We start from the raw sequence: 24972 nt of genomic DNA, 5'->3' as shown, positions 1-24972 counted from the left end.
CGCCAACAGCGGCATGGCTACCGGCATAACTTGTAATGAGGCCCATTCAATCTTTTGTTCAGTCTGTACTTCCATCCGCACTTCCTAGAATTACATGTGTCTGTGGTTAATAAATTACTCACTGGGTGTACAGCATCCATTTAGTCAGTCAATTTCTTTTTGTTGCTTGGGTTGGGGGTGCATGGATCGATATTTGTATTTAACATACTTCAAGGTAGCAAGTACTATGATGAGGAAATGGGCAGTAGGGGTAATGCCTGGATTACTTACCATTAATTGTCATTTCTCCAAGTTCTACTCTTCCTAGCCACAGTAATTACATCTGCTACACTAACCCTGTGTCAATTTGGGCCTCATTATGAGTTTGGCGTTGTGGAAAAAAGTGGAGGTAATTCTTTTACCTGCATTTTTCCTGCACCGCCAAATTACAAGTTTTGGTGGATTTTCCATTGGTGGAATTACGATTGATAATTCCGACGATGTTTGGAGGAAAAGTGGAGGATGTACCTCCATTATGATGCTGGAGGTGAATCCTACACTTTTCCTACAAAAAATGTGCGGAATTACCACTCATAATTCCACTGGTGGTAATTCAGCCAAAACTCCCAATTGGAGTCCAATGGACTCCAGAAAATGGGGATTTACACCACCTACCACCACTTCTAATGCTGTGGTAAATCCACGGGACCAAGTGGTGGTAACTGTAAATCCGTTTGTTGTTATCTTGGAGGATTTGCCCCCGAAATACCTCCAAACTTATAATGAGGCCCAAAGATTGCCACGAATCTTAGGGTACTGAACAGGGGGTTTGAGGGTTGGTTACATCCGTTTCTACCTGGATGATGGGCCAGTGGAGTACAAATAACAAAAAAGAAAAGGTTAAAAGGATTTCATGTGGGTTGATGGGAAAACGAACTCTCTTCAAGTTACTAAGTACTGAAACAAGGTAGAGTAGGACTGGGAGCATTGCAATTAATGGTACCAGTGAGTAAAACAGGCATTCTTGCTCTGAAGTTATTATATAATGTATATCCTTTAACAGTTTTCAATGTCAATATGTTGTCATGGTCATTTGTTACACCAATTAGTGTTAAAACGTATTTGATGACTTTCACCCAGAAATTACATATTAGCAGTTTATCTATTGGATTCATGTGCCAGTCCACTGGAGGGCACTGGCTCTGCTCATGCTACAGAAGAGGCCTTTATTGGATCTTTTCCAGGGTTTACATAAGCAGGAGGCACACTACTCTACGCACTTCACTGAAAACAACCTCCAACCGTCACATGGAACTAGTCCTAAGAACTGCAGCAACAAACAAAACACTAACCAACATAGTACCCTTTTATAAGGACATTTTAAAATGGGGGTCATTACGAGTTTGGTGGTAAGGGGTTAACGGCGCCGGTAAGGTTGCCGGTGCCGTTAACCCCTTACCGTCGCATTACAAGGTCCCTTAGCGGGACCCGCTAAGGGACCAGGGAGCTAATAACGGGCCCGTTATTAGCTCCCTCCCTATTCCCATTGAGCCCTATGGGGGCTCGAATGGGGATGGATATTTTGAATGGGGACTTACCGGGTCCTCCAAGGTTGGAATGACCCGGTAAGTCCCCATTCAAGGAACCCAGACCCGGACACGAGTTTGGAGGCAGCCATGGCGCTAATAGCAATATGGCTACCTCCAAACTCGTAATGAGGCCTAATGTCTTGACATTATATGTGCAGTGGGCATTCCCCAAACCCTCAGAACAGCAAATCTAAAGGATAATTTTGTTGCATAGCACTTAATATTGACAAATGGCCTATTACTAAGAGCTCAAAACCTATTGGACGGGTTAGGAAAGGGAAGCACTGGACTATTTTGGGAATTGGCCAGGATCAGATAAAGTGCTTAAGGGCAGAAACTGAGATCAACAGAGTGATTTTCTGGCTCAATAGTCAGCCACTTAACCACTGTGCCACATCTGCTCCCAGCAGCAGTAGCTGGATCATTCTTTTCTGTCCCATTTCGAAAATGCACCCATATTATGCATTCACCCCTGCAAAAGCCCACCGCCCCCTTTTACTGAAAGATAAAGCACTTTCTTGGACCATCAGGTCTGTTTCCAATATGGGTTAATGTTTGCATTAATACCCGTTGAATGGATCCAAGTTCTGCCATACTAGTCAGCCTAAGGGCCCTTTATACCCGAGATGGGCCAATAATGGCCCCTTTCTGATTGTCATGTTGGGCTTTTTTTTACAATATGATATGATAGGATATTTTATTTAAAATGCGCTCATACACAAGTGTTTCAGAGCGCGACGAGGCAAGGGATGGGAATAAGGGAGGACAAAAACAACGGTCTTACTAGGCCCAGTGATATTGAGAACGCGCACGTGCAGGAGAGAGAGAAGGGGGAAAGTGCAAGGGGCCGGGGAGGAGTGGAAAGTGCTGAACACTTGATCAAAACAACAACAGGTAGTGCGGCCAGCAGGTGGTAAGTGCAAGAATAAGGCGCAGACAATGGATGTCTAATAGGTTCAGGAGGGGGACTATAGGGTTGCAGATACAGACCCAAGTGCAAGGGTTGCCAGGAGGTAGTGCAGGTTTGCGGCTGGGTGGGCAGGGATCTTGGCCCAAAATCAGAGGGTAGCCAGGTGCCCAATGCCGAAGCAGACAGAGATCAGCAGGGGAGAGGAAGAACGAAGGCAGAAGCAAATAGGAAGGTCTTGAGGTGCTTCCGGAACCAAAGATGGGTCTCCTCAAGTTTCGGAGAGGCAGGGAGGCTGTTTCGGAGGGAGGACCCAGCCAAAGAAAGAGATCTACCCCCAACTCGTTGCTTGAAGAAGCGGCTGGCCCTGAGGGAGTTGGAGGTGGAGGAGCGAAGAGCTCGAGTAGGAAGGTAATACAATACAATGTAGGAACTGGGAAAAGCATTGAAGTCATGATTTAGGGGTAAGTACACAACTGTGGAACCATGAAACCCAGGTTCTAATCCTGAATAACCCAAATTGTATATGAGCACATACTTCATCCCGCTCAGCTCCATTTTCCTCATCTGCCAAAATAGCGAGCATTGAGAGGTGGTTCAGGTGACAGTGTGCACCTGTCGAAATTCACAATCTCGCCGGCATCTAACATGACCCGCTGTGATTGCAGGCTTATGGTTTTGGCTCCTCTGCTCCTGCCCCACTTGCCATTACTCAGTAGTTTGATTTCACATTGTGATATTGGGCCTCATTCCGAGGTTGGAGGTAAGGGTTAACGGTCACCGTTAATGGCAACGGTGACCGTTAACACTTACCACCATATTCCGAGTTCCCTTTTGCGGGTTGGCATTTAACGCCTGCTTCTAGCAGGCGTTAAAAATCCAACCCGCAAAGGGACCTTGGAGTAAATTACGGCACCGTAATTTACGGTGCCGTAATTTACTCCTTCCCCATTCCCATTGAGCCCTATGGGGGCAGGAATGGGGATGGGGAACGGGTATGGTGAATGGGGAATTACCGGTCCCTCCAACCTTGGAATGGACCGGTAATTACTCCATTCACCATGCCGGATTTCCATGGAGTAAATAGCTCCATGGTTGCTTACCATGGTGCTATTTACTCCATGGATAGCGCCAGCCTCGGAATGAGGCCCAATGTCTGGTTGCTTTCCCAGCTGTTTCATGCACTTGTGCCTCTTTATGCTAAGCCCTGATGAAGCACCATGTTCGCCTCCTGCTCAAAGGGGGTGGGCAGTCTTCACCAACTGAGACCACTCCCTGGTGGCCACTAATCACTTTCTCCCAGCTCTAGAGAGGCTAGGGCCCATGAAATTGGCACAAGCACAAGAAATCTATGTCCTCGCCCTCACACAAAATAGCAACAAGGCTTATACAAAACAATGACCTGCCCACAATTTGAGGAAGGAGAGTCTCTTTTAGAATCCAGATGGCACAGTGCATGGTTTCTGAAGGCAAAGACCCCTATTTATATGGAAAAATGTGTGAAATTCAATATGGCTCCACTGACAGCTTGGCTAAGGCTCAACATTGCCAACACAGATCAAGATAAAAAGGCACTGTAATTCACCCAGACCAGATATCTTTTACAGAAGGACAGCAAGGGCCCTAGGTCTTGGGTATGCAAGGCAGCAGCATCAGAATGCTGTTTCATAGAACGCTTATTAGTCTACCCGCAGCAGAGACGCTGTTGTGCCGGCCTGACCTTACCTGAACGGAGGTGTTGTTATTCACTTTTTGGTATTGAACAGTCATCATGAATGGTGGAGTTGTTCTTGCGGTGGTTGGCATGGGCAAATAGATGCTGCACAATGTAAGAGACAATGGAAACAAATCACAAGACAGGTTAACAATGGCAGCCAAGGACAAAGTGCTGGACCTCCCCTCAAAATGGTTGTGTCCTCCTGCAAGGTTAGGAGACTAAGGGCCTCATCAGGAGTGGGTGGTGTCCCGGTGGTAAATCAGCCGGGATACAGCCCAACTCAAATAGCATTACCACAACTTGGTACAGCGCTATTAGCGCCAGATCCCGAGTTCCAGCAATGCTGTTAATCCCCATTTTTTTCAATAGGACTCTTTGGGGCATTATCGGCGCAATTACTGTGGTGTAAATTGCGCTGTGGTAATTGTGCCAAAAATGGGTGAAAAGTCGTCAAGTTTACCTCGAGCTTAGAGCTAAAGCTGTCGACTTTCCACGTGTTCTCATACTTGGGCGGAGCGTTAAAGCGGTGGTAATAGCGTTACTGTGGCTTTCTTACCGCTCCGCCCAACTTGAGATGACCCCTTAAGCGTGTTTATATTTCATAAAATGTCTGTCCCATTCAGAACAAAAAGCACTTGTGATTAAGGTGACCTGCTGTTGGCAGAAGGGCCTCTTCTGCATAAATGCCCACAGGCTTTTTTGATCTTGAAGCACATGTTCACAAACTGGATATAACTAGGACAGCGGTCAGCAGGGGCGTGGGTGACGACCCAATCTCCTCCATGCCCTCTTTATAGCATGATGGCAAATCAGAAGGCCCACTCACAATCTCGGAAAATAAATTCAGGGTTAGAAGGATTCCCAGGGGAAGCAGAGGTTGAGCTAACGGCCTGAGTGAACAAAGTGCACAGGAGAATGAAGGTTCAGACAATGATGGTAGAGTGAGCATCGTGAATTGGGGGGGGCATTTATGTCCTCAGATTAATTTCTGTCTACAATTAATGTCTTCAAGAAGGCAGAGTAAGAGGGTGCAGTTAAGCCAATAACCTCCAATTGAGTAGGGTGCATTTCCAGGCCAGCATTCTCCTGAGTGTAAGTGACAGAGTCTAACATTTTGCCATAAACCTTTTTTGGAGACCTTACCTTAGAACTATGCTTGTTGCAATGTTAACTGTGGTTGGTGTGTTGTCCAAGCTTCCTGTCCTTCCCGAAAGCCCGTCAACCAAAAAGAACCTTGGCTGAGCTTGTCTTCCAGCTGAAAGACACAAGGGGTACAGAGTCTGAGCCCATTCTCAAGTACAGTTCTTCAGTTGCCCTCTCCGTTGCGTCAAAACCATCAACCCCTGATAGCGCCAAGGGATTTAGGCTTAGTGGCAGTCAAAGAGATGCACTTACATAAAGCTGAGCCAAAAACCACAAAATCAATCTGATTGGTAAACCCTGTCCTGTCCATTCAGATTTATGTACTGTATGTTTCTTTGCAACAACGATGCATGCCAATATATGGCTAAAACATTACAGGCAAACACTCCCTTCCTAAACCCACCTGCTATGAGGCTCTTTGAAGAATTCTGGGCCTCAGAACTAAAACATCTGGCTGGTCTACCGAAGGGCTGAAGGGTAGTGCCATCGGACTATGGCCACCTACTTTTCCCACAGTCTGCTGCTTTGGGCGCTATTCACAAGACAGACTAGATATCAAACAGAATGTAAGAAGTGCATCTACTGGACACTCTAGGCTCGGCTTACTTGATGAATCAGTGGTATAGCTCATCCACCCTGATGTTTGCCATTCCACAGATGGGGTGATCCTTTATTTGTGAAGTTACTCTGCAGAGATCTTTATAGCACCTACCGCCAAGTCTATCAAGTCCAGGGGTGAGGTGTACTCGCCTACAGGGATTTCTGGTGGCTCCCCTGCCCACCGGGCTTTTTTGCGTGGGTACCCTGGTTTTCTGCTTCTCTATGCTCTATGCCTCTGTTTGTGCACCCTGCCCCCTTCATCCTATCTCTCCTTATTGGCAGCATCCTTTTGGAATAAAGAATGTGTGTTAAAGCTTCCAGTATGGTATTCCTCACCCTTAACAAATGTTATAGTTCACTTTTTGTTATGTTTTACTTGATTTAATCTGTGTAAGGGGAAAATGTGCTTTACAATTCACTATTTCTACCTTGTTTGCCCAATTGTCTTGTGGGAGAGCGCCCTAAACCCCACTTGGAGGGGTTGTGCAAGCTAGCACTCTGTAATATGGGACCACTCTGAAAAAACATTTCTAGGCCACCCCTGATGAAGGCACATGTTTTCATTCCAGAGTTTGTTTTTTTTAAAAATATTTTTATTTTATTTTTTAAGGTCAAACAAACAATCTACAACTGTTTCAAAACATAGAAAGCATCATAGTCCAACACATTTTCAAACTCCCCAACTCCCCCCTTCGCCCTCCCCCCTTAAACTAGAGCCGGTTCTCACATCATTGGGTGGCACACTACCTAGACAGCCATCAACCGGGTCCTCTGTTTCGTTGTCATCCTGGTAAGGGTTTGCCAACGAGGCCACCAATTGCCACCAGGCCAGCAAGGGCCCTACTTCCTCTTCGCCTCCCCTGGTGACCGCTTCAAACCAGACTATGGATTCAGCTTCCGCCCACCTCAAGAGGTCCGTCCACCATAACTCCACCCTAGGTCTGTGGGCCGCCTTCCAGCCCATGGCAATCCTACGTTTGGCCAAGACATAGGCCAGGTCCTTCATCTCGCTCATGTGTTTCATATGCCGGGGTCCAGGGAAAATTCCAAGCATGCATGACCAGGCCGATTCCACATCCAGCACCACCCCCCGCCAGCCAGTTTCGTCTTGACCTCGTCCCAAAATCTATGCACCTCTGGGCAAGCCCAAAGCATGTGTAGCAGTCCCGCGTTCACCTCCCCACACCTGGGGCATTGCTGCATAGCTGATCCCCCAAACTTTGCAATCTTCCCGGGGGTTAAATAAGCCCTGTGGGTAACATACAATTGAAGCTGTTGGAATCTTGTGTTACGGGACACCTTTTATGGTACCTCTGGGCCCGTTCCCACTGCCCATCCGCCATGGGTCCTCCCACCTCCTCCTCCCAATCTTGTCTCAATTGGAGCAACTCCTTCCCTGCCCTTACTCGCAGGAGCTCATATATCCTCGATAGTTCGTGCCCGCCCTCCGATACATCATACATGGTTTCCAGGGAGGCATCTGGGTCCTCCGCGAGCACTGTCTCAGGCCATCTTTCTCTAGTCTTTTTCACCAGCCTAGTGTAGGTTATATATTGGCCACCATGTACTCCCGTCTCTTCCTGCAGCCGCTGAAAGTCCATCGCCTCCCCTTCCTGCCATATGTCCCCGAGGGTGGCCAGGCCTACCTGTTCCCAGTATCTGCGGACCGATTCAAGTAGTTGAGAGTCGCTCCTGCACAGCACCGCCAAAGTGGCCTGCTGGGAGTATGGTTCTGAGTCCCCCCCAATCTTCCATGTCCTGTGCCAGATCTCCCAGCCCGACCTCAGTAGCCGCCCCTTGCCCACCAGTTTATCTCTGCCCAACCACACCACTTCCATCAGAAAGTATGGGGCTGTATCTTCGCGCAGGAGCCTGGCTTCCGCCGAGTCTTCAGTCGAGAGCCACCTGGCCACGTACTGCAGCTGCCCCGCCAGGTAATAGAGTTCGAAGTTAGGCAGGCCTATCCCCCCCTGTCACACGGGTTCTGGAGCTTCCACAGAGCCACCCTATTCCTAGAGCTGCCCCACACAAAACCCCTACACACACTGTGACGTTTCGAGAATAGGCTCCTGAGTATCAGAAACGGGACATTTACAAAGAAGTGCAAGAGTCTAGGCAGGACCACCATCTTGAGCAAGGCCGCCCTCCCCATCATGGTCAGGGGCAATCTGGACCAAAATACCATACTGTTCTTGATCCCCTCTATTGCCGTTTCCGTGTTGTGCTTGTGTTCTGTCTCGATCTTGTGGTAAATGTTTATTCCCAAATACCTAAATGTTAAGGGCTGCCATGGTATTGGCAGAACAGGCAGCCTCTGCACCGGGACATTCCTATATCTACCCAAAGGGAACAGGCTGGACTTTCCAGGGTTCACCGATATTCCCGAGAGGATGGCGTACCGTTCTATTACCTCTAGGACGTACTGTAGGTTTTCTTCTGGGTAGCGCAAATAAAGGAGCATATCATCCGCATATAATGATATCAGATGCTCTCCACTGGTCGTGTTTATGCCCACCTCCCCATATTGTTGTCGCAGGCATATTGCCAGCAGCTCCAATGCCAGTATATATAGCATAGGTGACCAGGGACATCCCTGTCTGGTCCCCCTGCCCAGTTGCCAAGAATCTGAGACTGTGGGCCCTGTCTTGACCCTCGTCATCGGGGTGCTGTAAAACAACTGGACCCATCTGAGGTATCCAGGTCCCACTCCATACCCCTTCAGGACCGCTTTCAGCCAGGGCCATCGTACCGAGTCGAAGGCCTTCACCGCGTCTAACGACACTATAGCCAGCTCCCCGTGTCTTCCTCAGTTTGGTCTATGACATGGTCTAGCCTCCTGTGGTTATCGGTGATGTTCCTACCTGGAACATATCCCGTCTGATCTGGGTGTATCAGTTTCTTAATCACCCTCTTCAGTCTATTAGCCAGCACCGCCGTGAGTATTTTGCTGTCCTGGTTGAGCATGGACAATGGTCTGTAAGACCCGCGCTCGACGGCCAGCTTGCCTGGTTTCAGGAGCGGGATGATTACAGCCTCACGGAGGAACAACGGGAGTTCTCCCTTCTCATAGGCCTCGTTGAAAGTGGCAAGCAGTGGCTGGAGCAACTCTTGCTGGTATGTTTTGTAGAACTCGCTGGGCAGCCCATCCGAACCCGGCGCCTTGCAAGTGGGCAAGTTCCGAATCACTACATCCAGCTCATCCGAGGTGACGGGTGCGTCCAACTCTGAACGTTCTAGATCATCTAAGGTGGGCAGCTCAATGTCCCCCAATGTGTCCAGTATGTCTTGACCCATATCCTCCCCCGTGTCCTCATACAAGTGTCTGTAAAACTTAAGGAATTCCTCATTTACCTCTTTTTGGGTGTTGCATATGCAACCTCCTTCGCCCTGAATCTCAATAATCATCGAGCGGGGGGTCTCACTCTTATACAGCCAAGCCAGCAGTCTGCCTGGCTTGTCGCCCCCAGCGTGTATCCTCTCCGTATATTTCCTGTAGCTAAGTCTGCACAGTCTATCCCAGAGTGCGCTGCAGGACAACTGTAGCTCCTCTTCTTTGGTTCTGTTATCATGAGCGCTGCTCACGCAATGCGTGAGCTCCTCTAGCTCCCCTTCCACCTCCCGGAGCTCCCTTTCGACCCCCCCCTGTAGCCCCTTAACTTGGGAAATAGTTACCCCACGCACCACCACCTTAAACGCTTCCCACAATGTGCCCAGAGAGCTTACGCTTCCCGTATTTGTATCAAAGTATTCTTCAATGGCATCCCTCAGGCCCTCCCGAAACCCCTCATCCTGCAGAGCCTCGGTCCTGAGTCTCCATGTAGGGATCTGCGGTCGTGGGGGCTGGTGTCTCCAGTCTACCACCAAGGGCGAGTGGTCCGACAACACTCGGGCTTTGTATTCCGCTCCTTCTATTTCTCTCACTATCCCGCCTGTTACAAACATGTAGTCTAACCTTGTGTACAAATCATGTGGCGCTGTGTAGTTTGAGTACTGTCTATCCGTGGGATGCAGCCTTCTCCACGCATCCTCTAGGCCTAGGTCTTTCAGTAAGGTACTCAGCGCCTTAGCCGCCGGTGCCGTTTTTCCTGCCCTGTCCTTGGACCTATCCATTCTGGGGTCTACGGTACAGTTAAAGTCCCCCCCCACACTACCGTACCCCCCGCCAGGGGGCCAAGTTTACCGTAGAGGGTCCTAAAGTAAGCCGCTGTATCGTTATTGGGGGCGTACAAATTTATGATATGTACTTCTCTGTTTTCCAAGAGACCCGTTACCACCACCATTCTACCTTCCGGGTCCACCGTAGAGTCAAGCACTCGAAACAGCACATGGGGCGCCACCCAGGTGACAACCCCTCTAGCATACGCCGAGTACGCCGCCCCCACAACCGTGCCCTTCCATTTCCTCCTGACCACCTCCAGCCTTTCCCTAGTGAGGTGGGTCTCTTGCAGCAGGGCTATGTCTACCCGCATCCTCTTTAAATACAACATCACTTTGTTACGTTTAAGGTAGCTGTTGAGGCCCCGTACATTCCAGGTCAAAATTCTGAGATTACCCGATGCCATCTGGTCAGTCTATCTCCATCCCATCCCTTCCCATAATGTTCCCCATGTAGGGTCGTTTCCTGGCTCTTTACCTTCTGTTGACGAACCGTGCCCCCCTCCCCCCTTCCCCAACCTCACACCACTGCACACAACTCCCCCTCCCCACCAACCCCCAACAATAGCCCAGCTCCATCCCTGGATCTCAGGCCTACCCACGTCTGGACCCGTCTCGTGACCAAGAACAAGGACCCCGCGGGGTGTCACCAATCTAACAGTGACCTAACTAAGTATACTACTATCGGGTGCAGAGGTTGCTCCCCAGGAGCTCCCAGTCATCTATTTAGGAGAAGTGAGTTCAACGGGACCCGCCGGCAGATGCCGTGACTTCCCCCACACAAGCACAATATCAAACTATATTCCAGTCCCAATGTCATAGCTATGGCCTCACAGGTGCTTCTGCAACATGCTACTTATCTTCCGTCTGGGCATCCGATTCCTGAGGTCGACCTTGCATATCCAACCATTCCATCGCTTCGCTCGGCGTCTCGAAGAAGAGGGATCTGTTCTTATGAAACACCTTTAACCTGGCGGGGTAAAGCAACATGTAGCGGTGGCCTGCTTCTCTGAGCCTCCTCTTCACCGTTCCAAAGTTCATTCGACTCCGTTGTACAAGCAGCGTGTAATCTGGATACGCTGCTATATTCGCTGACCCCCTTTCTATCGTGCCCCCTTTCCGGAAAAATTCGAGAATCTTCTTGCGGTCACGATAGTTCAAGATCTTTGCAATCAACGGCCACGGAGGGGCTCCTGGGGCCGGTCTCCTGGTCAGGGCCCTGTGCGCCCTTTCGACCGCGAACCCCTGGGTCAGCTCTCCGCCTGTAATCTCCTGCAAAAGCATGGTTTCAACAAAATCCGTGGGGTTCGATCCTTCCATTCCCTCCGGTACCCCCACTATGCGAATGTTATTGCGCCTGGCACGCCCCTCTGCCTGCTCTGCTCTGTCCTCCAAATTGTCCACTCGTTGCACGAGGGCATGAAGTTCCATGGCGTGTGTATTGCACGCCTCCACGGTCGGGGCCAACTCCTTCTCCAGTTCCCCAGTGCGCTCCGCGATCGTTCGCACATCTTGGCACAACAGGTTCACTTCTTCTCGGACCGCTCCTATCTTGAGGTTTAGGCCCTCTTGCAACTCTTTCATAGCCAGGCCCAGCTTCGTCTCCCAGGCCACCTTCAGGTCGGCAATTGCTGCCAGCACCTCCTGGATAGTACCCGGTGGGTCCGTCGCCGCCGCGGGGGTTTCTTTGCTCTTGCCCCCTTCTGCGCCCGAGGGCGACCTAGCATAGGTCTCCATCGTGGGCTGTTTGATCCGGGGTCGCACCACCTTGGCGGACATCCTGTTGCGTCGGTTGGGCCCACGCGCCCAGCTGTATCCTCGCGGGGTTCGCTCGCCGGCCCCTTCACAGCGAGGTTTCGCTGAACCTGGGTTCACTCTGCTAGCCCGCCACGATCCATGGACTCTTCAGTGGGGGCTCGCCCTTATGTTCTTGCTTTCAGCCCGAGGCGCATGCGACCCATCTATCTGGTTGGGCTCTCCCACGTTCCGACCAACCTTGTCTTCCTCAGCTCGTCGGACCATTTATGGCCCTTTGTACACAGGCGGCCATCTTGGGTGCTCCCCTTCCTTTGCGCGACCGCCACCTTCTTCGGGGTCTAGTTCCGTGGATATGCAGTCTCGCCGATGGGGAGGGCACGCACCGTGTGCCCCCCACTTTCATACGCCTTTAGATGCACCGTGGGCTCGAAAGTCCGCCAAAAACCGTCACTTCTTCCCAGGATCAGGATCGGATCATCGGGAGCTCCTCCAAGGAACGTCCTCTAACGTAGCCACCAAGCCAAGCCCCCCTTTTTCATTCCAGAGTTACTATCGAGACCAGCACAAACAGGGAGTTCAATCAGCAGGAATCACAGTATCCTTGTAAACGTGATTGAAGACTTCTCTGATCTTGGATCCAACACTTAAAAGATACCTGCGCGTTTAGGGCTTTCTCTACTTCTGGTGACAATAAGTAGATGCATTAAATTCATTGAACTTAAAGTTTGGGACGCAATAAGTCGGTAAATCATTTTCTTTGCATTAAACATCACTGAGTTTATCATCACTGATATTAAAGGAATTTCTACAGTGCTTAAAGCAAAGTTGTGTGTCAATAATGTAGAAGTGAAAAGGTTTGAGCTCATAATTTGGCTTAATAAGTATATCGCATTTTAATCGAGAAATGGCCGGAAAGTAAGAAACTAAATTAGACCAAAAAAGAACATTCTTTTTCAAACTAATTTCTGTGAATATTCTCTATGGCGGGTCGAAAGAAGGAGGTGGACGTGTGGGGGACATTTTGACTGGCACGTAATAAAGTATTAAAGATAAGGCCTATCTTTACCTTTTGCTAGAGGGGTTTACCTGCCTATATTAAATACCTTTCTGTCAGTCATCTGTCAGTCATCAGGAAGTCTCAAATGAATGTGTCCCCGGTCCAAAACTAGTTCTAACTGACCCTATCGCTGTTTTAACTAACTTAAATTATCCTAGGAGAATCTCACGGCTTATTGCTAATGGCAATGTCTCTTCGTTAGTCTAAAGTTCTCTGCAATATATCTTTAAACAGTCTTTTGCAAACTTCTGGACAAGATCTTGTAACTAGCAATGAACTTGGGTTTTGTTTTCCACAGTCCTTTGTATCACTCTTATGCTTTAATAAAGGTGTATATGCCTTTCTAGCTCTTGTAACCCAGGCCTCCTTGGGTTGGGTATGCTTTGTAGTGACTTGACCTTCCCCCTCTCCTAGGGTTGCTCACTTTTATTATCTCTCGTCTTATCCGGTTCACATGGTTTCACTTCTCATTCATATTTATTGATTTCTCTCTCTGGTTTACTCGACTCTTGAATCCTGAAGTGCTTTCCCCTCTTCCCAGGGTATTTGTGCCCAGTTCTTATAGACTGCTATTCCAGGGTTATTCATTATTCTCCTCATCACATTAGCACAGTTTTGTATTTCAGGCCTTCTTAGGTTGGGTATACTTTGTTGGAACATGACCTTCCCCCTCTTCTGGGGTGGCTCAGTTGGCTTATCTCTTGGTTTATCTAGTTCCCTTGATCTCACGTCCCGTTCATATTTCTAGGATTCTCCCTGATCTCCAGTCTTTACTTTTTAAACCATGGAATACTTACCCCTCTTCCGAGGGTATGTATCCCCTTTATCATAATAGTACTGTTCTGCTTTAATGGCTTTATATTCAGTATCTTATCGATTTCACTGGGACAAGTTTTGCTTGCTCCATAACAATGCCAGGTGGCCTCTCATTTCGCCCATTCTCCATATTTCCACTGTGTCTGCAGGGGAACGCAATCAGGCTTCGTGCTTGCTGGGGTTCCCTTCCTATCCGGATCTCATACTTCTCCTTTTTGTCAGTGTCCCACCCTCAGTTCTCTATCGTTGCAACCGGGTTTGCATTCAGGTTGCAGGGTGTCTCATTGACGCTCCAGCAGGGTGGTTTCAGAGTTGTTTGACGGGTTCACGGCCCAGCACGAAGTGGTCGCGGTCATGCCACCACTGGGCTAAGGATTCCCTTCTTCTCTGCTCCTCTCTGCAGGATTCCTCGTAAAGTCACGGGCCTTGCGGCCCTCCTTCGGCTCTGCCTCTTCCAGACATCACATAGTCAGGTGGCGTCCCCTGATTACGCTCTTCTCCCTCTCTTTGGGCTTCGCCTCTCTTCGACGTGCTCTCCCTCTTCAGCCTACTCATCTCAGTTAAATGTATGTGTCTCCTTAAAGAGACAGATCCTTCTCCTTGTGCAGAAAGACTTATTTGAGTTTTGTCTTCATTAAGATCTCTGGATCTTATAATGTTCTTCATATCTGTCAGTCCCATTTAGGCGACAATGGTGGACGGTCTAGAGAATACACAGGAACTAGAGTCCTTGTCCTCTAAAGCAGAGTCCCTCCCAGTGAGGTCCCACTTGCCCAGACCCCTAGGGAGGGTTTTGCGGAGTGGGCTCACCTCCCAACCCTAAAAGATGGAGGGGGCCTTTGATTCATCACAACTCCTACAATAAAACAGGGCATACATGTAGGATAAATTACTTGAAACTTTCCAATAAGAGATTGTCTTAAGCTTCCAAGAAGGTGCATGTCATGAACATTGGGAGCATTATTTGGAGCATAACAGGAGTCACAAGGACACACCTTCCTCTCTTATAGGACTTCCACTTCGACTCCTGAGGGAACAAACCTATTTAGGAAACTTGCTTCCACCCTGAGGCAGCTGCCCAGTCTCCCTCCCCAAACTCTTCTAGAGTATCTTGGAGGCCGAGGGAAATAGAGGAGAGTGCACATTGGAGGGGAGGGGATAATAATTGACCCCATCTCCCAACTCGAAGATATCAATGCCTACAAAAGGATCCTGTGGCTGGAGCCCTCCCCGTTTGTACAGTGCCAGAACCCCAGGTCACGTTGCTCATTGCGTACTGTACTGCCAACAAGAAAGGCTGCAGCTCCTTGGGGCAAGACAGGGCTCTACCTGCGTCCGCCACAACCTCTCAGATGCCACGTGCACCAGGCAGCTGATTGGGGTTCCTCTGTTAACCAGCACTGGTCCTTTAGGTTTGCATCAAGGGTAGGGCCCTTTTAAAAATAACATGCAGCTGCAGGCCAAGGGACAGCAGTGCAGGGAGTCTGAAGGTAGTACCTGGGCATAAGAGGCTACTCATGGAATATAACAGCAGTACCTGGGGCATACACGTCTGTACTCGGTCTGTGTGAGTCTCTCTGGACATCTGGGTTTTAACCTGATGTATAATGGCTTTTCCTGGGCATATGGCGCTTGGGCTAGCTTACAATGGCATTACCTGTGCAAGCTATGTACTTCTAAGTCATATGAGGGTATCACAGTGCATGTATGCCACTTTTGGGCCATATGAGGATGACCCTCTGATACAAAGTGAAAGCAGGATTGTAGACCCTCCTGAGTGGGCACCATATCATAGAATAGGTTTAAACAAATAAAATAAATAGATATAAATAAATTGGCCCTGTTCATTTTCCATGGTTGGGGTCTTACACTTTTGGCAATAGAAGGCTATCCCTGTCTACAGCAGAACCATACAAGGTTGCACGTGGGTAATTGAGGCTGTATCTATGCCTCTAAAGTATCAATAAGCATATGAGGCTTTGTCATTTCACATGCAGCTGCACCTGGGCATAGGGGGCAGTCCTTGAACTTGGAATGCGGCAACTGGTTTGTTCTTGCTGTGTCTGCCAAAATAAAGCATGGACTAGGAATGTAATGGCTGGATATGTTCATGTGATGGCTAGATCTTGCTCTCAGGGCAGCATCCTAATGGGAAATGACTGGACAGGCCTGCAGATGGTAACACACGAATGGCATGTGGCCATTAAAAGATATATTTCCTGTTTTATCGGGATTTAAAGCAAAAGGGAATCCATGGGGGATCAAGAAAATGCTGCCTCCCCCTTGAAGTTAGCTCCATACTCTGCCTTTGTGTACTTTCCACTCCCAGTTTGATGTTCCCGCCGCTGTGCACTTTCCTCCTTCCTCTCCATTTTTAGCTCTCCTTCCAACAATCCAACTCCTTCTGATGTTCCTCCTCAGCATCTCCTCCGTTATCTACACCTCACCCTGCCTTCCTTCCTTTTGGCCATCTTTCCCCAGCCTCCTTCACCTGCTCCTCCTCAATCTAATAAGTTCTTTCTTATTAAGGTGCATGTTATAAGCGTGTTGGCCCTGCCCTCAGGGAGCGGTTACACTTAACGGTACTCAGGCAATTATTAGGATTTGAATTGGGCTGGTTACTGTGTATGTTTCCAGGTGTTCTGCCAGTCTGGAGGCCCGCCCTTGGTTCTCAGGGATGTGACCCCTGCCTTGATCAAAGGACTACACTGTGCGCATGCCTAAAGCAGGGCTACTAATGCAGACCTCTGCGGTTTGTTTCCATGTAAGATATTGTTCCCCAGTGAATGTAACTTAGGTCTCTTGGTGTGTGGTCACCTGCCCATGCTGCGTGGATGTGGGGAACACCTTTTTTTTTTTAGAAAGAACCATGTATTTTCTCGGCACTGGTTTTCTTGGGGCACAGTGGGGCACCGTGGGAAAAGGAGATGTAAATGTGACGTCTAATGCATGTTCACGCCCCCATTTCCTACTCTGCCCCATTTTCGTGATGTCACAAGATGGAGGAGGGGCCCAGAGCAGAGATAAGATATTTGCCGTGCTCCCCTCTTTTGTGATCATTTCATTTTACGCCTACATGAGATTTTCATGGAGGTGTAAAACTAACAGATTCACTATGGAATCCATGGGGATTGCATACGTATCCATTAGTAAATACTGCATGTAAAGCGTAATTTGCAGACAGTATCTACTTGTCACAAGAGGAAAATGGAAGAGTAAAAGCAAGTTTGCCTCGCTTTTACTCTTTCTTTGTCCAATTACTTGTGAATATTTAAAATTGCATGCCTGGGACTCCACAGCACGTCAGTGTTAATGTTAGTCTGTGGAGTCCCCTGCCCGCTACATGCCATTAACTTTTAATTGTGATTGTATTCAGGACTTGCCCGGTGGTCCTAATACTCCTCGATTTAAGTTTGAAGATTCCACGCAAATATTCCTCGCAGAAGCTGGAGGTCCCCCCAGGTTTTTTTTATTACATCAATGTTGTCAATTTCAGTCACTTGTATATCAGTTCATGTGATATACATGCCTACTCACTCAATACCACTTCATGTGATATCATCAGGGTCAAAGGTCATTTGCTGTTACTTCGACAAAGAGTAAGTGATGTCACCTTTGCTACTCTTTTCTTGTAGTGGTGTGCGATGTCACAGAGCTCTGAAGTGGCTTGATAAAACCTGTTTTTGTAGAGTTACGTCTGTTATATCCTGTGTATAAAAACACTTCACAGGTGTTGTCATTGAGCACATTTCCATGCATGCCATTGTTTTCTATGAAATGAATATTCTTTTGAATTATTTTTTCATAGTTTAGTGAGGGAATGAGTATTTTTCTTTTTTCACCAACGCACGATGAGGGGTGCTAATGAACATGTAAAGGGAAGCCAACAGCTGCACATTGCAGCTAACGCCACCAACGTTTCCTGACAGCACCGCTCTGAAAGATGCAAAAAAAGTATTTTCTGGAAATAAAGCGTTGGAGTGTCCCCTTTTCTCTTTAAATCGTAATAAACAATCAATACATTTTCAAATAGGCAAATGTCATTACCCATTAATCTTGAAGTGCCATTGTCTGAAATGGAATTTGGTTTCAAAAGACTTTCCTTTATTTTTCTCCACATTTAAAAATAATGAAAAATCCACCGGTACTCTTTTCCAATTGATCATAAACTGCAAGATTGTATTGTGCTCGCCAGAGTCCAAATTATTTTGACATGGAGAAGTGGCATCGAATTATGAGAAATTATTGTGAAAACTTCATCTGTAAAGAACCTTTATAATCCTCATTGCAACATATTCTAGTAAAATTTGTCACACGCAAAAACCTCTTCTTTCATCTGAGCCATTTCACAGAATCCTCCCAAAGTAGATGTCCTTGATTAGGGTAGGAGTGGGGTATAAAATTAGTCTAAGGCATCAATGAAGACATGGCCCACAGTCGCAAATGACAATTGTATCCTTTTGTGACAGACTGCTGAGTAGAACCCATGGGGGAGATTTTTGGTAAAAGTCTTTAACCAACATCGACAATGCCACTGTATCCGAGTCTTACTCTTGATCCCTTCCGCACCCCGAATGGATCTGCATTAAACGTTAAAATGCACCGCCTGAAATTTGAATTTGAGCTTGTAAAAACAAATTAAGCACAAAAGCTGAGGCAATGTCTACCACATAACTCCTGATGAAACCGAAAAACTTCGCACAACCAAAATAATTCCCAATAGGCAGAAAGAAGGGCAATGTTCAGCATCCCCATATTATCCAATTCCTCAAAAGATTGTAAAAGAGTACACCGACAATGTGATTCAAGAATCAACAAATCCCCAGCCATTTGCTGGGAATGAGACCCCAGACCTGTATTCCCAGGTCTGTATCCCAACTGAAAGAAGATCTGCAATACCACAAGAAAGCTGGAGCAAGCAAATGGAGCCATTGGGCCTCATTACGAGGAGGGCGGTAAGGAGTTAACGGCACTGGTAAAGGTGCTGGAGCGATTAACCCCTTACCGCCCCATTACGAGGTCGGCTCGCGGGACCTGCTCAGGACACCTGGGTTTACCAGACGTCCTTAGCGGGTCCCGCAAGCGGCCCAGCATGCTAACAATGGGCCCGTCATTAACGGGCCCGTTGTTAGCATGCTCCCCATTCCCATTGAGCCATATGGGGGCTCAAATGGGAATGGGGATGGACCGGGTACGGGTTCCCTGAATGGGGAAATATGGGGCCCTCCAAGGTTGGAATGTGGCCCATTGTCTGGAGGTAGCCATTGCCCATTATTAAGGGCAGGGCTACCTCCAAACTCGTAATAAGGCCCAGTGGGCCTCATTACGAGTCACCCGGTATGGAAATAACGGTGGCGGTAAACCCGCCGCCACCATTGTTTCCATACCAGGTGATCTCGAGTCCTGCAGGTGGAGGTGTCATTCCCGCCAGGTCTTACCTGGCGGGTTTAACACCACCCGCCTGCAGGCGGACGTGGAAACACCGGCACCATCACGAGATGGGGCTGGTGTTTCCACTTCCCCATTCCCATTGAGTCCTATTGGACTCAATGGGAATGGGCATTTACCGAATTCCGCCTCCGGAATTCCCGGGTCACCGGGGTCGTAATGCCCCGGTAATTCCGGGAATCACGGAGGTGGAATGGTAATACGAGTCCGGTGGTAACCTGCCGGAATTTCAGGCACGGTTACGGCCGGAATCGTAATGAGGCCCATTGGCCCTCATTACGACCCTGGTGGAGGACCATGGTGCAATTTGCACCATGGTCCATGGCGCAAAGCTGCCAACTCCGCCATGGGGGTTGGCGGACTTACCGCCCCATTCCGACCTTGGCGGGGCGGTAAGTCCCCAATCCCCATTTACCCTTCCCCATTCCCATTTTTGCCCCATAGGGTATAATGGGAGTGGGGAAGGCGTTAATTACGCCACCGTAAATTACGGTGGCGTAATTAACAACAAGTCCCGTAGCGCCATGGATTTTTCCGCCTGCAAAAAGCAGGCGAAAAAATCACCATGGCGCTACGGGAACTCGTAGTCTGGCGGAAAGGTACGCCATGCATTACGCCGGCGTAAACCCCTTTCCGCCAGGGTCCTAATGAGGGCCATTGTCTTTTGAATCATCCATCTGCCAAACTGCGCCTAGTTCTTAATAAGACATACAATTCGGCATTTTGTATAACACACCAAGATATTATCACTTGCCTGAGGAGTCCATTTTATTGGTTGAATTTGTTATTGCTCAAAAATTGGTCATTAGAATTAATGCACAAGCACTGTTCGTGTAGGTTAATGTTAAGTACATTAAACCGCACATTTAAAAAAAATACAAATACAATTTTTGAACGATGGACACATGGCGCTGCTAAGTGGGTGTTCAGTTACTGAGTCAATTGCTTGAGAACATTCATAAACCTGAATGTATATGCCAGTGATTGTCAGGAACTCGCAATGAATTGTTAACACAGAGGAAGGGTTTGGCAGAAGAGCGTGGCCTTACTTTGTATGTTAGTGTTCTGAACAGGTACCATCAGCAGCATAGGTTTCCCACTGGAATCATTGTATTGCAGGTACAACTGGTAAAACACAGGCTCTGGAAACCGCTGTAGAAGGTCCGACACCTGCATGGTACACTGGAAAGAGACAGAAATTTGTCAGCACAGCCTACAACACGCCATGCGAGGACAAAACCTTAACCACAATTTCTGGCTCCCCACCAAAGCAAATTACCCTCCAGTAACCATATTTGAAATCTATTGCATGATGTTAGAAATTAGGTAAATCACTTTGTACATATATTATAAGCAAATCTTGAATTTGAAGTTGTATTTGAAGAGTGGGCCATTTTTCCATACAAACTGTCATCATCATTATTTTCAGTACAGAGGAGCTGTTTAAAATGTGGTTGTTGTAGGCGCCTACAACTCAACCCTTAACTGGTATTAGAACCAGGGCGTGAATATTGGAATCATGATAATTAATCAGGATCCAGGCCTCCCAATAATTATTCTCTGGTGTGGCCATCTATGGATCGAGATTGTTCCCAGGAATCTACTTCATAGCTGAGTGTTTTGAGATCCCCCTCACCTTCTAACCAGATTAACCAAACCTATTTTCCCTAATGCCACCTCTAGCTGTCACACGCTCCTCTCCTGACACTCTCCATTCCTCTGGTGACACTGCACTGCAGCCCCGGATAAGCAGTTCCTGTAGAAATGAACATAGGACTACTGCCTGCATGGAACCAAGCATCCATTGCTCGGCGGTCCTGTCAGAATGGTCTTTATTTCATTTTTTCAGAGGAATTATGTTCTTCGCCAAGCACCTAGCCTCGAGGAAGTCCTTCAGTCATGCTTCTGGGCATTTAACTGCCTGTAAAGCAGCAGCGCTGGGCAATAACGCTTAATTTGCAAGCAGCACATGTCTCGGCCTATCAGTTTCAAGGGACTGCATTTGGTAACTACATGGTAACTACATTTCACGGCCATTCCACAGAGCTGTAATGCTGAAATACAAAGTAGGGATCACTTTCAGTCTTTTATTGGCAGTAATATTGCTGGCAGGTCGAATGTTTCAGGGTGTCTTAGTTCAACGATTGCAGAGTTTTCAATCACACACTAAGGGTCAATAGCAATATTGACCGCATTTACAGGTTAAAACTGTTGTTAATTCACCCTTTTCTCTGTCATCCGACTCAGACCTCACTTCTCTCAGCACCGATCATTTGAAATGGTGAATTAACTACTGTTAATTACTGCAAAAGCAGTCAATCAAGCGAAATCAACTAGCACTGTTTGATTCATACCCCTTTGAAGGCGCTCTCTTCTCATTTTGCAAACAATCTTCATGTCTGTCATGAGTGAATCTTTTCTAAGTTGGACCTGTTGGATCACCTCAGCTTTTTAAATGGGTGGAAGACCTACTTTCTGACAGTATCCTGTTTCCTTTGCAAAACGGCTACTTCCGAGACACTAGAGACATTCTGGTAAAACTCTTTAATGATTTAGTGCTAGAACGTTGTATTGATCATGCATTGCAATGTTTCTTGTAATTCATGGTATAAGTAATTTCTTTACAGTGTGATTGCATGCCCAGTGTTTTTGGTTTGGTCTATTAGGTGGCAGAGCCACCTATAGGCCGAAATTATTGCTTTAGAGTACAGATAGGGAGCAGGGTCTGACTGGGCGATAACATTGTCTCAGGCACCAATGAAATAGTGGCCCACAGTTGCAAATGACAATTCTTTCTTTTTGTGACAGACTGTTTGAGTAGTACCCAAGTGGGAGGTTTCTGATCAAATGTGATGCAAACTGTGCATGTTTAAGAATATTTATACAGTAACACTGGTCAATACTTCTAGCCGCAAGGTGAAGTAACTCATCCAACGGGCAGGCATAGGCCAAAAAAAAGTGCCCACTTTGACCAAAGAAACTGGCCCACACCAGCATTTTGTGTTTTTGGTTCAGCCATGGGCCTATTGCCCTACAGGCCAGTCCGACCCTGATAGGGAGAAATGGGAGGAAGGATACACAGCCTGTGGGTGTTGTTTTGTTATATGCCAACCCATTGATTGGCCATCGCCATGCTAAGACCTATGGCCATTCCCACCCAGGTCCTTCACCTCGCCGCCCAAAACACTTCCTCATGGGAACTCTTTGAGCTCGCTTTTATCAAGCTCTACCATCAAACTCTGCTCTTAAAGTGCCTGCCAGGATTTTTCAAAGCAGACTTCTGAGAGTTAATGACTTAATAGGTGCTGTAAACACACTTCTGGGTAATAAAAAGTTCCAAACCAGGTCTGCCTTCAGCCACTCGATTCATAAGCATTATGCATACCCTTCACTGAAGTCCTACCAAAAACAAGTGGCAAAGCTAACAGTTTTGGCTTGTTTGTAAGTATTAGGCATTTGCCAGGCACTGCTATTAGATGGGTCCAGGTACTCTTGCCATTTTGCAGCTGGTACCATCGATGGCCAATTAATAACACTATGGCAGTTCCCATGCCTACACAAAAGCCAAAACTGTTGGCATTGCCATTGCATGTTTCGCCTTATGTTGTAAACAGCCTGCGCATGCGTGTTTGCCTTTTTCACATATTTCGGTCCTGGCACATTTTACAGTAAAAGGCCGCCTGCTGTGCCTTCTCCCACAACGCCAGCTCGGCGGAGCCCTTGAAAGACTCCCCCAAGCTGGCGTGGCAGGGGCTAATGGCGCCTTGGGGGGGGAGTGGCACCCCGGGCGGTCACCCAGCTCGCCCCCCCTAAGGTTAGCTTCTGTCTCTTCTAGATGGAATTGTGGATATCATTATGTGTCCCATCAGAAAAGAATAGCCTGTCACATCTAGACAGAATTGTGAATATTAGCTTGTGTTTCATCTAGACAGAATTGTGAATATTAGGTTGTGCCACATCCAGACAGAATTGTGAATATGAGCTTGCATCACATCTAGACAGAACTGTGAAGATTAACGTGTCACATCTAGACAGAATTGTGAATATTAGCTTGCATTTCATGCAGACAGAATTGTGAATATGAGCTTGCATCACATCTAGACAGAACTGTGAAGATTAGCGTGTCACATCTAGACAGAATTGTGAATATTAGCTTGTGTTTCATGCAGACAGAATTGTGAATATGAGCTTGCATCATATCCAGACAGAATTGTGAAGATAAGCCTGCGTCACATCTAGGCAGATGTGTGACTATTAGCTTGTGTCACTTCTAGATGGAATTGTGGATATCATTATGTGTCCCATCAGAAAAGATTAGCCTGTCACATCTAGACAGAATTGTGAATATTAGCTTGCATTTCATCTAGAAAGAATTGTGAATATTAGGTTGCGCCACATCCAGACAGAATTGTGAATATGAGCTTGCATCACATCTAGACAGAACTGTGAAGGTTAGCGTGTCACATCTAGACAGAATTGTGAATATTAGCTTGCATTTCATGCAGACAGAATTGTGAATATGAGCTTGCATCACATCTAGACAGAACTGTGAAGATTAACGTGTCACATCTAGACAGAATTGTGAATATTAGCTTGCATTTCATGCAGACAGAATTGTGAATATGAGCTTGCATCACATCTAGACAGAACTGTGAAGATTAGCGTGTCACATCTAGACAGAATTGTGAATATTAGCTTGTGTTTCATGCAGACAGAATTGTGAATATGAGCTTGCATCATATCCAGACAGAATTGTGAAGATAAGCCTGCGTCACATCTAGGCAGATGTGTGACTATTAGCTTGTGTCACTTCTAGATGGAATTGTGGATATCATTATGTGTCCCATCAGAAAAGATTAGCCTGTCACATCTAGACAGAATTGTGAATATTAGCTTGCATTTCATCTAGAAAGAATTGTGAATATTAGGTTGCGCCACATCCAGACAGAATTGTGAATATGAGCTTGCATCACATCTAGACAGAACTGTGAAGGTTAGCGTGTCACATCTAGACAGAAATGTGAATATTAGCTAGCATTTCATCCAGACAGAATTGTGCATATTAGGTTGCATCGCATCCAGACAGAATTGTGAATATTAGCTTGCATCACATCGAGACAGAACTGTGAAGAATAGCGTGTCACATCTAGACAGAATTGTAAATATTTGCTTGCGTTTCATGCAGACAGAATTGTGAATATGAGCTTGCATCACATCTATACAGAACTGTGAAGATTAGCGTGTCACATCTAGACAGAAATGTGAATATTAGCTTGTGTTTTATCCAGACAGAATTGTGCATATTAGGATGCATCACATCCAGACAGAATTGTGAATATGAGCTTGCATCACATCTAGACAGAACTGTGAAGATTAGCGTGTCACATCTAGACAGAAATGTGAATATTAGCTTGCATTTCATACAGACAGAATTGTGCATATTAGGTTGCATCACATCTAGACAGAAATGTGAATATTAGCTTGCGTTTCATACAGACAGAATTGTGCATACTAGGTTGCATCATATCCAAACAGAACTGAAGATAAGCCTGGGTCACATCTAGGCAGATTTGTGACTATTAGCTTGCGCCACTTCTAGATGGAATTGTGGACATCATTATGTGTCCCATCAGAAAAGATTAGCCTGTCACATCTAGACAGAATTGTGAATATTAGCTTGCGTTTCATCCAGACAGAATTGTGAATATTAGGTTGCATCACATCCAGACAGAATTGTGAATATGAGCTTGCATCACTTCTAGACAGAACTGTGAAGTTTAGCGTGTCACATCTAGACAGAATT

The 24972-nt window shown here is 47.1% G+C and overlaps 1 protein-coding gene across 2 annotated transcripts in view; it reads right to left on the bottom strand.

Moving 5' to 3' along the window:
• Positions 1-24972, bottom strand: part of LOC138527483 (meckelin-like) — a 642839-nt gene that overhangs the window by 190055 nt on the left and 427812 nt on the right. For both annotated transcript variants that reach the window (XM_069638711.1, XM_069638700.1), the window contains exons 12-14: positions 20219-20351; positions 5336-5447; positions 4201-4294 (exon numbers count right to left, since the gene is read on the bottom strand). In XM_069638711.1, the coding sequence (XP_069494812.1) occupies positions 4201-4294; positions 5336-5447; positions 20219-20351 (339 nt within the window). The remainder of the gene's footprint in view (positions 1-4200; positions 4295-5335; positions 5448-20218; positions 20352-24972) is intronic.

This window comes from Ambystoma mexicanum, chromosome 1q, assembly GCF_040938575.1.
Source record: "Ambystoma mexicanum isolate Mex_15411 chromosome 1q, UKY_AmexF1_1, whole genome shotgun sequence".
Taxonomy (NCBI): domain Eukaryota; kingdom Metazoa; phylum Chordata; class Amphibia; order Caudata; family Ambystomatidae; genus Ambystoma; species Ambystoma mexicanum.
This window is presented reverse-complemented; position numbering and strand designations above follow the sequence as displayed.